Consider the following 16007-nt stretch of genomic DNA (forward strand, 5'->3'; position numbering starts at 1 on the left):
TTGCCTGCTCAATTTATAATTTCTATTATTTGTCATACTGTCTAATGTTTTACACTGCATCGTTGGTTATGTTTCATTACAATTTTAAGTAATTTGTTTTAAATCACTGGCATTTACTCCATGACAAGGATAAAACCACAGTGTAATATATTTTTATGATGAATAAATCCATAAATAAAACTGACATCAACCAAAATTCTGTCTCTTGACTTGGTGTATGTTTGTGTGTGGGAAAAGAGGAACAGTCTAGGATGCTATAAGAGGGAGACAGTGAATTTGGGGCTATGCTACAGTATTAACATCACCATTATTATCATATTCATATTCTAATCAGCCAAATGGCCACCTCTTTGACAAGCTTCAATGAGATGAAAGGAATGGTAGATTTCATAGGAGTACATAAAATCTCCCAAGGTGTTTGTTAGACTGAGGTCAAATTTCCAAAATGTATTTTGCTCAGAATGCATTTCAGTGTATCTGTCACATACTTACTCCGCAGGACACCTTCCTTGCACAGGAAGTGAGCTTTGGCTTCATCCTGCCTTTTATGCTGTTCTTAGCCATGCCCTGATGATGCACTTTGGCCCAATTGGTCCTCTGAGAATGCAACTTATCTAACTGGTTCCCTGTACTTATTTTAACATGGGAACTCCCACTCTATTTTGCTCATGCACAAGTCTCTTGTGCGAGTTCCTATGTGCCTTACTTCCTTGGCTGTTCTGTTGCTGACCTTGTCTTGTCTTTCAACTCTGATCTTATTCCACCTGCTCTGATCTGTGCCTGTTTTCTGACCATTTTCCTGCCTGCCAATTTGGGATTGGTTTTTTTTCTGTCGATACTGTCCTGGCAAGTTTGACCATGTTCTGGAGCAATTCTTTTGTATGTCTCCAAAAAGCAAATGAACAGCTGGGATGTGATATATGACCAGAAAGTTGTGGGAGGACTTGTGAATGTGGGGACACATTTTAAACTTGCAGCAGGTACAAAAGTGTGTTGTAATGGCCCTGTATTCATGCCACTGAGAAAGCTAACCCTTCAATAAAGTATTTTTTTATTAAATTTGCACCCTGTTTTTCAGTTGCAAAAAAACTCTTCAGTATCTGTGCACTCAAAATACCTTTTCTGGACTTTAAAATCTTTAAAGCACAAAAAGCACAATGCAGTTACAGTATTTATTTATTTATTGCATTTGAATCCCACAATTTTCTCACCTCTTTGCAGGCTCAATGTGGCTTACAATGTATCATGAAAAATGGAAATACATGAAAAATAAATATTTAGTATTACAGACAGATTTTGGGTGACATGATTATGATAGGACAAGATATTAGTCTAACAAGCAGATTAACTAGTCTTTCTGGATATATGTGGAGAGGTTCACTTTTGTTGGTCTTTGTGGTATGCCTTGTTAAAGAGATAGGTCTTTAGTAGTTTGCGGAAGTTAGTGAGATCATAGTTCGTTTTTAAATTGCGCAGCAACGCATTCCAGAATTGTGTGCTCAGGTAGGAGAAGGTTGACGCATGCATTAGTTTGTATTTTAGACCTTTGCAGTTGGGGAAGTGAAGGTTGAGGAATGTGCGGGATAATTTTTTGGCATTCCTTGGTGGTAGGTCTATCAGGTCTGACATGTAGGCTGGTGCATCTCCATGAATTATTTTGTGAACTAGGGAGCATATCTTGAACGTGATGCGTTCTTTGATTGGGAGCCAGTGTAGCTTTTCTCGTAGAGGTTGAGCACTTTCATATTTTGTTTTACCGAATATAAGTCTAGCTGCCGTGTTCTGGGCTGTTTGGAGTTTCTTGATTATTTGTTCTTTGCAGGCAGCGTATAGTGCGTTGCAATAGTCTAGATGGCTGAGTACCATTGATTGCACCAGGTTTCGGAAGACGGACCTTGGGAAGAAAGGTCTTACTCTTTTCAATTTCCACATTCAGTGGAACATTTTCTTGGTTGTGTTTTTCGTATGGTTCTCAAGTGTTAGGTGTCGGTCAATGGTGACTCCAAGGATTTTCAAGGTGTCTGAGATTGGAAGATTCAGTTTAGGTATGTTTATGGTGGTAAATTTGTTCGTGTTGTGCTGAGAAGTGACTATTAGGCATTGGGTTTTTTCTGCATTGAGTTTCAGCTGAAATGCATCCGCCCATGAGTGCATGATTTGTAGACTTTGGTTGATTTCATTGGAGATTTCCTTTAGATCTTGGATGAATGGGATGTAGATCGTTACGTCATCTGCGTATATGTATGGGTTGAGATTTTGGTTTGCTAATACTTTGGCCAAGGGTGTCATCATTAAGTTGAATAGAGTCGGTGAGAGGGGGGATCCCTGTGGGACTCCGCATTCAGGTATCCATGTGGCTGATGTGGTCGATTTGGATGTCACTTGGTATGATCTTGTGGTTAGGAACCCCTTGAACCATTTGAGAACGTTGCCTCCGATTCCGAAGTACTCAAGGATATGTAATAATATTCCATGGTCAACCATGTCGAATGCGCTAGACATGTCGAATTGTAGAAGTAGTACGTTCTTGCCATTTGCGATCATTTGTTTGAATTTGGTCATGAGAGTGACTAGTACTGTTTCTGTGCTGTGGTTTGAATGAAATCCTGACTGGGAGTCGTGTAATATTGAGAATTTGTGTAAGTATTGTGTGAGTTGTTTAGTCACCATTCCTTCTGTTGTTTTGATTATTAAGGGAATGGATGCTACTGGTCTGTAGTTGGTTATTTCACTAACACTTTTCTTCGCATCTTTGGGTATGGGGGTAAGTAGAATGTTTCCTTTCTCTTTCGGGAAGAGTCTGTTTTGTAGCATATAGTTCAAGTGATTTGTTAGGTCCGTTATAAATTGTTGAGGGGCATATGTCATAAGGTTATTTGGGCATGTGTCTAGTTTGCAGTGGGATTTGGCAAATCTTTTGAGCATTTGGAAGATGTTTTCCTCCGATATTATCTCGAAGTTGGTCCAGGTTCTATCTGCTGGGTATATGCTAGGGTCTGGGTCTAGGTGGTCAAGGAGTTCGGCGTAGTCAATGGTACTGACAGGTATTTTTTTTCGCAATTGAACAATTTTCTCGTTGAAGTATTTCGCGAGGTTGTCTGCTTCTGGTTTGTCTTCATTATTGGTAGTGACTGGTGTGGTATTTAGTAGTTTGTTCACGAGTTGAAGAGTTTGTGCGTGTCTTTGAAGTTTGTTCCAATTTCAGTTTTGTAGTATAGTCTTTTAGTTTGTCTTATGGTATATTTGTATTTTCTTTGAAGTTGTTTCCAGGCGTTGAGTGTGGGTTCGTCCCTCTTTTTATACCATGCACGTTCTAATCTTCTAACTTGTGTTTTGAGTTTTTTTAGGGTGGGATTCAGACTCCTGTTACAAAGCAAATTCCTAGCGTACCTCCCACCATGCAAAACCATAGGTTTAAGTGGTGCACATGCTGCACAATAAGGCAAAAGGTGCACATAAGGCGAAAGCAAACCTGACACCTCTCTAAAGTCTTCTTTTACAAAGCCGCGCTAGCAATTCCTGTGTGGCAAATGAGAGGAAACCCATTGAATTCCTATGGGCTTCCTCTCATCTGCCATGCGGGAACTGCTAGTGTGGTTTTGTATAGGAGGCCCTAAACAAATGCCTTCATATTTTCTAACACTACATGTTAGGATGTTACATGTATTAGGATGTACACAGGGCAAATATTTTTGGTTCATTTTTGGTCTGGGCTTTTCCCTTGGTTTTCAGACTTTTTTCTGTTTGATTCATTATATTCATTTTAATAATAAAAAATATATAACGTGTGTTTGAAAATTTTAATGTGCACTAATCAACAACATATGATAATTTACAGGTTAATGCATACTAAATAGATTTAGCATGCAGTAAAGTTTGTAATGAATGATAACAAGCTGGATACACACCACCAAAAGCAACCTAACATGCCATGCTATTAGCAAATTAGATGTACTAGAAATAATTGTCCCATTCCAGCAGAAGCCTCTCCTTTTGTTTTACTGTTAATAACGTTATTTATTCACTTCCAAAACAGCTTTTTAATAAAGACATTTATAATACCAGGGCAGACCCAAGAAGGCAGTGGTTTAGAGGTGCCCATTTTGGCTCTCAACTCTGTATTCTGTTAAAACGTTACCTCTCTGTAATGGTTATGGTTCAACAATTTTATTGATGACTCAATACAAGTTATCTTAACGAACATTACCCGTTTAAGTCACATAACTCAGTACAAGTGGTAACTTTACAACATTATTGAAAAGGATCCGTCATCTGTTACCTGTATTCTACCTCATATCCCCACCCTAAAAGCCTCCCCAAAAAAAGCCCCCCCCCCAAAAAAAACCACAACAAAGGGGGGAGAAACCAAATAAAATATCCAAATCTAAATCCTAGGACAAGGTGAGTGCGGTCGATACCTGCATCCACGCCAAAAGCTATCGATACATAATGACAGTGGGGTAGTCCAGCAGTTCACCAAGTCGACTAATAACAGGAATTTCCTCTTAAGGGGAATTCAATATCAAACCCATAGCCCTATGTGAAAGGGACCTAACGTACACCTCCCATACTGCTAAAAAGGCCTTCCAGCGCTTAGGAGAACCTCTAGCATGCCTCTTTTCTAGCAGCATCATATCATGTAATCGATTTCTCCAAGCCCAAAAGGAAGGAGCTATCTCCCCCACCCAAACACTCATAATGACCTGTTTACCCACAGCTTCCGTCTTATGCAACAATAATACCTGTGCGCAATTATGTATCCTAAAAATTTCATATTTGTCAAGCAGCCACCCCTTCGTGGAAAATGGCAACACCCTATCTAATAATTTTTCCATATACCTTGAAATTTCTCTCCAGAAATGTTCAGCTTTCGGACAGTCCCAAAAAGCATGAAAAAAAGAGTTAGTATCCTGTCTACACTTTTGACATTCAGGGGATTCTATGCCCCCCCCCCCCCTAAACTTCTGTTCCTGCGTAAAATAAGCCCTATGTAAAGTGTGAAACTGACACTCCCAGATCTCCACACTCACCGAGATTTCCGGAATTCACTTAATCAACTTATGAAAATCGAGAGAGATCGCAGAAGACCCTAAGAGGGGCATAATCGAAAGGGACGCCTACGTTTTGCTGAGGACGTCCTCGCAAATCGTCCATCTTTCATTTTGATAATACGGTCGGGGAAGCCCAAATCCTGAAATTTAGGTCATCCTTAGAGATGGTCATCCCTAGACTTGGTTGTTTCTGATTTTCGGCGATAATGGAAACCAAGGACGCCCATCTCAGAAACGACCAAATGCAAACCTTTTGGTCATGGGAGGAGCCAGCATTCGTAGTGCACTGGTCCCCCTCACATGCCAGGACACCAACCGGGCACCCTAGGGGGCACTGAAGTGGACTTCATAAACTGCTCCCAGGAACATAGCTCCCTTACCTTGTGTGCTGAGCCCCCCAAAACCCACTACCCACCACTGTACAACACCACCATAGCCCTTACGGGTGAAGGGGGGCACCTAGATATGGGTACAGTGGATTTGTGGTGGGTTTTGGAGGGCTCACATTTACCACCACAAGTGTAACAGGTAGGGGGAGGGATGGGGGCCTGGGTCCGCCTGCCTGAAGCGCACTGCACTCACTAAAACTGCTCTAGGGACCTGCATACTGCTGCAATGGACCTGAGTATGACATTTGAGGCTGGCACAAAAGATTTTTAAAGATGTTTTTTGAGGGTGGGAACAGATTAGTGACCACTGGGGGAGTAAGGGGAGGTCATCCCCAATTCCCTCCGGTGGTCATCTGGTCAGTTTGAGGACCTTTTCGTGGCTTGGTCGCAAGAAAAAATGGACTAAGTAAAGTCGCCCAAGTGCTCGTCAGGGACTTCCTCCACGACCATCTGATGGGGTGCAGCCTGTGTAACACAAAAAAAGAATCCAAGTGCAGACTGCCTGTTTCCCTGGTCCTACACTTACACAACTTCTTGGAACTCGTACCAGAAATTCCACAAGAACAAGCCTTTCTACCACTTTACTGGAACTGCGGCTTCTTAGTTTACTGGATCCTCCCTCGCCTCCTCCCTAGGTACCCTTTACCTGGGTAGGCGAGCAATATGCCTTTGTCAGCGTTGGCCTCCTTGACGGGCTTCAGGAATCTCCAGGACACCACCACCTCACTCCAGCTGCTCGTCTGGCCTGGTCTGGAACTCCTCCAACATGCCTCTTGGACTCAACAGATCCCACTTCCTCACACACTGGAGATTCTCTCTGGATTCCGACGACTTTTCCACTCTGTTGAGGCTTTGCTATAAGTTCTTTGGTTCTCCCTGAACCGGACTGTAGCCAGTTGGCATTTCAGCACACTTCCCTGGGAATACTATTGCCACCTGGGTCCAAAAGGACCTGTCTCTGCCCCTCCCTTGGTTTCAGCTTTCAGATGGCAGTATTCAACTGGCCAAGGGAAGCAGGGATCCTCTGATATCCTTGCCTTCAGGTGGTTATTCAACAATACAGGGTGCCACTTGTAATCCCCAGGGGGTACTCATGTGCTGAGGGCCCTCTTGTGGCTCCTATCCAGCCTCACATGCCCTCAGCCAGGGCTCACTAGTGCTTGGCTTCTGAGAAGAGCTCAAAGACAAGGCTCCTCTATGGCACCCTGTAAATTCGGGTTCAATATTTGGACATCCCCTTTAACTCAGGGTGACTCCCTCATTTACCACCAGTTCGTGGACATGCCACTCTGCTGTATCCTCTAGTAACAGGTCACTTTTCCGGTACCCCTGATGGGCCCCCTGTCACCTTTCTTGGGAATATAACCCCGGTTTCTCAGCTTTCATCAATATGCAAATTCACTCTATACCAGATGCAAATCCACTTTATCAGCATCCTGCTCCAGTCTTTCCAGCATATCATTCAACTTCCAGTAATACACAGTTCCATTACTACCAAAAGGCATACCAGGTAAGTACCTTCTTGGTTTTTAGAGGGATTCTTCTCTCTCCACTTCCAGGGGATCTCCTCCAGCAGGATTCAGGCTTTCCAGGTCCCCATCTCCTCTCTCTCTCTCTCCCTTCTCTTCTTGGAGGGTGCTCTTTATAGGGTGGCTAATTATCCTCCCCACCTCTTTAGGCCCCTCCCCCTAGTTCCAGAAAGGTCCAGGCCCAGAACTTTCTCCAACTTTCCCTCACCTACTCTGACAGCTCCCCCTGGTGGCCTCTTCAGGGAAGGGCAGGTCATATACCATGAGCACCCCCTAGCTGTCCCTTCAGGTCATTACTTGGAACTACCCCTTTGGCTCCCTCTAGGGACCAGATCATGGCATTTTCCAGACTTTTCTAGGACAGCACCCTCTGGCGGCCTCCCCAGGGTAGGGCAGTCCTGTGTTTTTTGGGTCTTCCTCCCGGTGAGTATAGAGAGATCAATTGTATACTGCATGATCTGAACAAAACATCTTATATAACTTAAAGCAAAAGAGCATGCACAAGATACTAGGGTCAATTACAGGACAGCATATGGTCTAAGAGTCACCTGATCAGTTTACATAGTGTAAGCCAGAGGGCAATGGTTAGTAGTCTAGACTACTACCACTACAACTGGTTAAACTCAAAATTTATGATGCCAACTGTGCAATTCATAACTTTTGAATACCTAGGCCTTTGCAACTCCCAGGGGTCCTTTTATGAAGCTCTGGCAAAAGGGGACCTGTGCTGGCATGTGTTTTTGACGCGCGTCGAGGCCTCCTTTTACAGCAGTGGGTAAAACGCAGGTTTTCTTTTTTTTTTTTTAACAGAAATGGAGGTACGACAAGTGAAGCACTTGCCGCGTGCCCATTTTGGGTGGGAGCCCATTGAGGTGGTGGTAAGGGCTCCTGCGCTATTCTAGTGGTAACAGGCCAGTAATTGGGTATACACTGGCGCTAGAAAAATAAAAATATTTTTGTAGCAACGGAAATGGCACGCTCTGGGGGTGGGAACTACCACTGGGCTGCTGCTGTAGCCCAGTGGTACTTCCATTTTAGCAAGCGGTAAGCCCGTTTTGGGCTTACCGCTGCTTTATAAAACGTCTCTCCAGAGTTTCAAAGATAACAAGCAGAAATTAACACATTCTAAACAGCTTATGTTCTGTGTCTTTCCATTGCTTCACATTCAGTTTCCTGCACAAGCATTTCTTACCCATTTACCATTCTCAGGTCCTCATATAATAAGTTGCGCTCTCCTTTAACACAGCGGTTACTTTTAATTTTCTTATGCTAACCTTATTCCAGATGCAATAAGAGTTTAAGGTGCGTAAAGGCCTACGCTCATCCAGCATGTGCCAAATTGGCATTATCGCCCGGCTACTGAGTGCCCTGGGTGGTAGTTCTGAATTTGGCACATGCTGAAAACATGCATTAGAAAATATTTTTAAAAATATTTTCTACCACGTGGTGCTTACCTGGCGATAAACAGCAGTGGGTGCATGCTGTATGCCTACCGCCCGAGTAGCGCATGAGACCATACCGTTAAGTCAATGGGTGGCAGTAAGGTCTCAGGTCGAAAATGGTTTTTATTTTGCCAGACATCCATTATCCGGCCTCTTAAAAAAGGGCCCTTTTCCAGGATGCAGTAAAAACTGGCCCAGCTCACATCTAACACACACGTTTGCACTGCCATAGGCCACTTTTTGCCACGGCTTACTAAAAGGGCCCCTTGATGTGGAAAAATCTACAGTAAAAGCATTGCACTAAAAGGGTAGTGATGCTGGTGTAATCTTGCTGAATCATGAATTGCTCCTAGAGTAAAAAGAATTGTGCCAAATTTCGATGCAGTGTTTTTTTAGTTGCCCTTATTGAGGAGCGATGTCTTATTTGGCAGACTGACCCTCACCAGTGTAACAGGATGCTTCGCTATGGCTCAGGTACTGCCATTTTCAAGATGGCAGCAGGATGAAGGTGAAACTGTTGGTTGCCTCCCCAGGACCTGGTAAGTTTTACAGGTTCGGAGGAAAGTATGTATGGATGAGACCTCTAGCTGCAGTGTAAAGGGGTGGCTATATATATATATATACACACACACACACACATCAGCATGATGCCATAAACATCTCTTCAAATAGAACCAAAATATATAAGAGCTCTGTTTACATACACAGTATGAAAAACTGGTAGACTCCATGAAAAGAAGCAAAGTAAGCAGCTCACCTTTCCGACCTGGGTACACATGGAGGTAATACTCATAGTAGAGATCAGGTTGATCTAGGTTCCTAAATGGTTCAAATTCCATTTCAGCATTTTGGAAAAGATCCAGTTTTACCAGCAGTGCTAGCCTCACAAACCAGAGCTGAAACAAAACAGGAAAACAACAGATTCAGTATTAATCTTTTCCGTTAAACTGAGATTAAAATAGTAAATGAGAGAAAATAAAGCCCAATTGTCCTATCGATGATCATTTAAATTCCCATATTTAAGTCAATATCAGCTCCTCTCTCGTTGTATTTTGCCCACCCTCTTACCCCTATTTCCACCACTGCCTTCTATACTTGTCCCAAGGAATGCTCAAAGATAACTACGGTCGCTTCATGCAGGTTACACAGCCTTCTTAGAAGCTTGACGCCTGCACTGCAGGCCAGCATCAGTTATTCTACATGTGATCTTCTTTCTGTTTGTTTTTATGGTAGAATGCATTTTGTTTTTGTTCTAGGGTTTACATTTTAGCTTTGTTTCGAGTATGTTTTTGATGAGGTTTTATGGCTACCTAGGAGCAAGTTGAGTATAGTGATTGAGACCCCCTCAATGGAAATCTACGATATAGCTGACTAAATCCTCTCACAGAAACTCTCCTCCCCAACAAGCTGAGGATCCCCCCCCCCCTTTCCCCACTCAGCACCAAACCATGCAAATTCCCCATACAATTCTGACATACTAACAGTTGTCTTACCCATTCTCTCACCATATAATAAATGTATTGAATCATACTGCCATTCTTTGGAATACGTAACAAAGAAACCGAAGTTTAATTTTATGGTTGAATTTTATAAAAATAAATTTCCCAGATTTTGTAACCCCACATCTCGGGTCAAGACTTCTTTCGTGTAAGCATGAAGTCTTGCTCTCCACCACTGCAAAGGAAGCATGGTGAAACCAAAGACTTTCGGAGAAAGAAGGTAGATCTAAGAGTCAGATTTATCAAGCCTTATTGCCAAGGAAACAGGAATGAGTCTAAAAAAACACAGATAAATTAGGCCCTGTGCATTTGAACAGCATTTTCATATTGACAGTTTTTACCTTTCCATATCATTTCAACAACTGTTTAGGTTATATGAAAAATTTGCATACTGAAGTGCATACTTTTGTACAACTGGCGAGTTACACAAAACACCATTAAAATGATTTTAACTCTCCCTTTTTCTTAAGATTTCATCACAGCATTTATAATACACTGAGACCTCATGTACACCTACTTGCAAAGAATCAGTTGTGTGACTGGTAGGTTGCCCGCTCTTGCCACAGCCTTGACCATGGGAAGTCAGAAGACGTCCGCTCAGATCAACTGCCGCCCTCCAGTTTTTGCTGCTCTGTGGAGGAAAAAAGTGGACAAGGTAATAAACCAAGCCCAATTGCTTATTCTGCTTGAAGCAGCTACTTCTAGTCATTAGTAATAATGACAAGGTCAGTAAAGCTGGCCAGTGAAAACAGGAATGTCATTTGTCAAAGCTGCGTGTGCAATTAGGCAGTCAGTGAAGTCACGCATGAGATACAGTTCAGAATTACAAAATCAGTTCTAACAAAAATACACAACTTCAACAGAAATTCCAAGGGTTTTCTTGTTTAAATATGCATCACATTTTTTTCTATTCTATGAAATATTCATTAACGTTTACTTAGTTTTAGGAAAAAGCTGTGTTTATAATATTGTTCCCCTATTACATGAACATTTATGTAATGCCAGCCCCTTCCATGGGCCATAACATAGAGAGTTTCTTATGAGCTGGCGCACACTGCGCACCTTCTGCTGGCTAGAGACTGAGTTAAGTGAGTAGTTAACAGTGAACAGTCTCTGAGATGAACTGCAGCATTCCACATTGTGAGAAGACTGAAGGAGATAGAAAGATATAAAAGTGAAAGCGCATTAATGAACTGCTTATTAAAGAAACCTTCATCATGTGAACAATACAATCAATAAAGTCAGGATTCATAGTGATAATAAGTAAATTAGAAAGAGAGCTGGAAGGGTCAACATGTTCACCCCCGTCATCATTAAGCAGAATTCTTTGTAGCTAAAATATCCCAAATTATACATCTAATCTGCTCTGTGAAACTTCCAATAATAGAGATACCATCACACCATCACCTCCATATATAGCTTGTTCTAGTACTTAAGTAAAAAAGGTCTCAACAACTAATAATAATATCAACAGCAACTTGGATTTAGTGCAATCTTTCATACAAAGAGGTTCACAACACATTTAATACTTTCATAACAAACACACCAGATCAGCATTCTGATTGCTTAACAGCTCTCTCTATGTGTGATCCACTATCTGGCATATGTCTGAATCAAGGGGATAGCCACCAGTGGGCCTGGGTGAGTCCTGCCCCTCCATTTTGGAATCAGCAGCAGCAAAGACAAATGAAAGAAAAACTGGAGGCGAAGTCAGTATCCACAGTGCTTTGGGCACACCCACTTAGGGCTCATGCCCGTTTCGAACAGAAAGGAAACGGGCGCTAGCAAGGTTCCAGGGCCCCCTCCCCCCTCCTGTTCCCCCCCTCCCCATCACCCCACCTTCCTCCCCCTTCCTCCCTCCCCACCCCTCCTCCCTCCTCCTCCCCCCTCCCGACCTTCCTCCTCTGACCCCCCTCCTCCTTTCCTTCTCCTCCCCTTCCCCTACTCCCTCTGCCTCATCTCAGGACCCACCACCCCCTCCCTCTCGTCTCTGGACCCCCCTCCCCCCCTCTCTCATCTCAGGACCCCCACCCCCTCCCCGCTCTCTCTCTCTCTCGTCTCAGGACCCCCCCTCTCCTCCGATTTAACATTTTTGTGAATTAAAAAAAAAAAACTAACAAAAGTGACCAAAAAATCTTTTCCATTTCTGGTCAGTACCATGATCTAGGCAATTTTTGTGACAGATGGAATAAAAATAACAAATCAACTCAAAGTTAACTGCACTTTTCAAATGGATTTCAAATATTTGTTTACACTTTAAGAACAAATTGTGCTTTTCATTTTTTTCCTGTTAGAATATCTTGTAACAAAAAGAAGGCACTGTGAAAATCATTAATAGTGAAAATATTATAAATTCCAGAGGCCTAGAAACTTCATCCCTCTCGAAGAGAAGGCAATTTCTACATTAACATATATCTTGGGATAAGATGTTCATTAAGGTTCAACTGGAAATATATTCAATAAGAAAAGCATAGAAAAATGCAGTACCCTAAAATCTTAACTTCTGGCTCAGTACCACTAGACACACATTTACATTATAACAGTACACAATGGCATGTCTAGGTACTCAACATTCATAAGACATAGCTAATAGTAAGCGCATGATTTTTTTTTCCAAACAAAGACTCAAAGGGAGTCATTAACTGTACATGTGACACCATTAAAGTGATTAAAATGTCCTCCTCCACTAGCTATGACATTCTTTTCCATCATAAATTACAATGGTAGAATAATTTTGACACTGCTTAAGAAAATGTATTTAGTAACCCTTTGTTGGGTGCACACAGTGAATACAAATATTAATATACAATTAAAGAATTAAAGCATAGAGCAAACAGATAACAGAATTAAATACTTTTTATGTACTTTTAAATTATGTTTTAATTCAGGGGTGCAGAACTTGGGGCTTTGATAGCTGTAGGCAGGTCTGGTTTTCTGCATGAACGTTCATGAGCTATATCTGCACAATTGCAGCCCCATTTTAGATAGAACACAGAAAATGGAACTGAAGCTTTACCAAATAGATAGGCTTTCAAATAGTTCCTAAATTGAAGTAGTGTATTTCATAAAAGAAGACCAGCAATACACAAAATTGATGATCAATCATCATTCCGCCTAATTTGATGAAATATGTGTATATCTAACAACAATTTCTCGCAGATATCAATGAGCGTGATGGTTGGTAAATATGCAATGAGGTAGTACTAACAAAGGAACCTTATTATTCAGAGCCTTGAAAATAAGCGCCAAGATCTTAAACTGAATTCTCCATTTAACAAGAAACCAGTATAAACTCTGTAACACTGGAGAGATGTGTTTGGATTAGGACAGTCCTGATAAAATTCATGCTGTTGCATTCTAAGCTACCTGCAATGCTTGGAGTACATGAGGAGGAACACCTAGATACAAAGCAGTATAGTAGTCAAAATTATGTAAAATAAGAGACTGGATTACTATTCTAAAATTGTCAAGAGTAAGTAAATCTCAAAGTGTTATATATAAGATCTTTTCAGTAGTACTCTATAATTGTGTTTGGAATGAAAGTGAAGAATCAATCATGACCCTTAAATATTATACCTCCTTTCGTGACCCCAAATACTATACCTCTTTAATAGTGGAAAGATCTATAAATGTTTCAAATCTATCAGAGAGAGAAAAGAGGGATTATCACATCCTGACAAAACAAAATTAGCAATTTTTCTACATTCAGTCTAAGGGCCCTATTTACTAAGCTGCGCTAGAGGTGCATTAATGTTTTTAGTGCTCGCTAACTGTGTAGATGCTGATAATATTCCTATGGACAGTTAGCGCGCACTACTTTGTAAAACGTGCTAAAAACGCTAGAGCACCTTAGTAAGCAGGGCCCTACGTTTTTATTATTTATTAATTTATTGCATTTGTATCCCACCTTTTCCCACCTATTTGTAGGCTCAAAGTCGCTTTCAGAGTGTGGTTATGACATAATCATTTCGTGTTAACAGGTACATTTCTTATAGTTTGAATGTTGGTAAGAGAAGATAAGCATAGTCGTTTCATTATGACAATTACAATTCTTGCTGTTTAAAGATTGGGTAAGGGAGGATAGCCAGGGAAGTGTTAGGTAAGTTAGAGGTGAGCTGTGGTAATTGTGTGATTTGTTGAAGTAGTTTGTAGGCTATGTATTTTCCTTGTAGGCCTTTTGGAAGAGATGAGTTTTCAGAGATTTGCAGAAGTTAGTTTATTGGTTGTCACCCACGATTTAATGGCCTATAAACAGACCTGCAAAATATCCAAAGCCTCTGCTGGCTTTCCATTAATAGGAACAAAAATTGCAAATCATCAGCCTACAATCTATATTGACCCCTGAACCAGAAAGAAGCTTGCAGACTGGTATCACACATATGTTAAACAGCACAAGGGAAAGTGCAGAACCTTGTGGAACCCCTGAATTAAGCTCCTTCCAATTTGAGAACTTATTTCTCTTTTGAGCTTGAAACATTTGATGAGATAAAAATGATGAAAACAAGTCAAAGGTCTTCCCTGCAATACTTACTGCTTTCAACCAATCTAGTAATAATGAATGATGGACAAAAACTGCAATGTCGTCTCACAAGACCATTAGAAACCCTGTACCGTGATCAAATCTGGTTCTTATGCAGTATCACAAACTGAGATTGATAATGTTTCAAGTTGAAAGTTTCAGCTGAAAGCCAAATGGATGATCATTCAAAATCATGTGTTCTTCCAGAAAGTCTTGTAATTAGTGCAAAACCAATTTCTCAAATATTTTAGTCATGAATAGAAGAGATGATATTGGATGATAATTTTCTTGAACAGTCAATTTAGATTTCCCATTCTTGAGAAGCAGTTTAACTACTGCATATTTGAATTTATCAGGCTACATTCCCTCAGTAAAAGATCTATTTACCAAATTGGCCACCACAGATGCAAGGCCCTCTCATAAAAACTTAATTGTCACAGGTGAACATACATCTAGTGCATCAGAAGATGATTTTAAATCTTTGATAACCTCTGAAACCTGCTGTATTGATACAGGAAGAAAATCTATCCAACTGGCCTATTTGAGATAAAGAGAGACCCATTACTTCAAAGGAGCCTACAATTAAAGAAACCTTATTGTAAAAGGCATCAATAAACTGTTGACAAGATAATAATACATTCTGAGAAGTAGATCTAGGAGCAAAAACATCGTTAGAAAGTATTTTCACAACTGAAAATAATCCCCTAGAATTAGAACCATTCTTTTGAATCACATTATTAAAATATTCATTTTCAGCTATCCTAGTCGCTTCCTGATAAGGAGACAACTGATAAGCTTCCAAGGAATTAAAATCAGGATAATTGCACCAAACGCATTTCTTCCTCTGTAACAGGTTTCAAATTTATTAACAACTTTCTATCCCAACTAAAGGAGCAAGCTATCTAGGCAGTGTACAGTTTAAAAATATAGGAGAGAGGAGAATAAAAAGAAGAAACAACATATGTAACTTACATGAAACAAAAGGAATCTGGGTAGAACTACAATATTAATAGAAAAGGAGGTGAAGGAGGAAAAAACAAGAGGCTGTTTTCCTATTCCCTGTCTAAGGGGGGAAAAAAGCTCAGTAAATTGGGCCACTAGTAGAAATATACAGCCAGCTTCCAGCCCCTCCCCCCTCCCCAATCTATTGCCACCTGGTCTCACTCTCTCTTCTTTACCCTGTTGTCACCCAGTCTCATGCTTGTGCTATCCTGCTCAAATGCTGTCATCATCCTGTCTCAGTCTCACTCTCTCTCCCTCATCCTGTTGTCATCTAGTTTGTGTCCTCTTTTAAAATCAGCCACTCCCAGTGAGCGCCTCCCCAGCTAGCCTTCTCCACCCAAGAAACCAGTCAGCCACAATACATAACCCAGCAAGCTAGTCAGACCCTCTGCCTGTCCTTCATCCTCTACAAACAACTTAGCCACCCCCATCTAACCCAGCCTCAGCCTCTCCATCATTTAAGCCTGCCAACCTCCCCTGCTTCCCAGCCTCACCCCTTGCCCCTATAAGTCACTCAGCCCCCTGAAACCTTACACCTGCAGACCACTGCCATCCCCAGCTAGCAAGTCAGTCCCC

General features: G+C 41.4%; 1 protein-coding gene across 2 annotated transcripts in view; it reads right to left on the reverse strand.

The window, feature by feature from the left end:
• The window catches only part of TRAPPC12 (trafficking protein particle complex 12), a 318722-nt gene that overhangs the window by 190140 nt on the left and 112575 nt on the right, over positions 1–16007 (reverse strand). For both annotated transcript variants that reach the window (XM_030198921.1, XM_030198920.1), the window contains exons 4-5: positions 10428–10541; positions 9169–9307 (exon numbers count right to left, since the gene is read on the reverse strand). In XM_030198921.1, coding sequence (XP_030054781.1) covers positions 9169–9307; positions 10428–10541 — 253 coding nt within the window. The remainder of the gene's footprint in view (positions 1–9168; positions 9308–10427; positions 10542–16007) is intronic.

This window comes from Microcaecilia unicolor, chromosome 3 (assembly GCF_901765095.1).
Source record: "Microcaecilia unicolor chromosome 3, aMicUni1.1, whole genome shotgun sequence".
Lineage (NCBI taxonomy): Eukaryota > Metazoa > Chordata > Amphibia > Gymnophiona > Siphonopidae > Microcaecilia > Microcaecilia unicolor.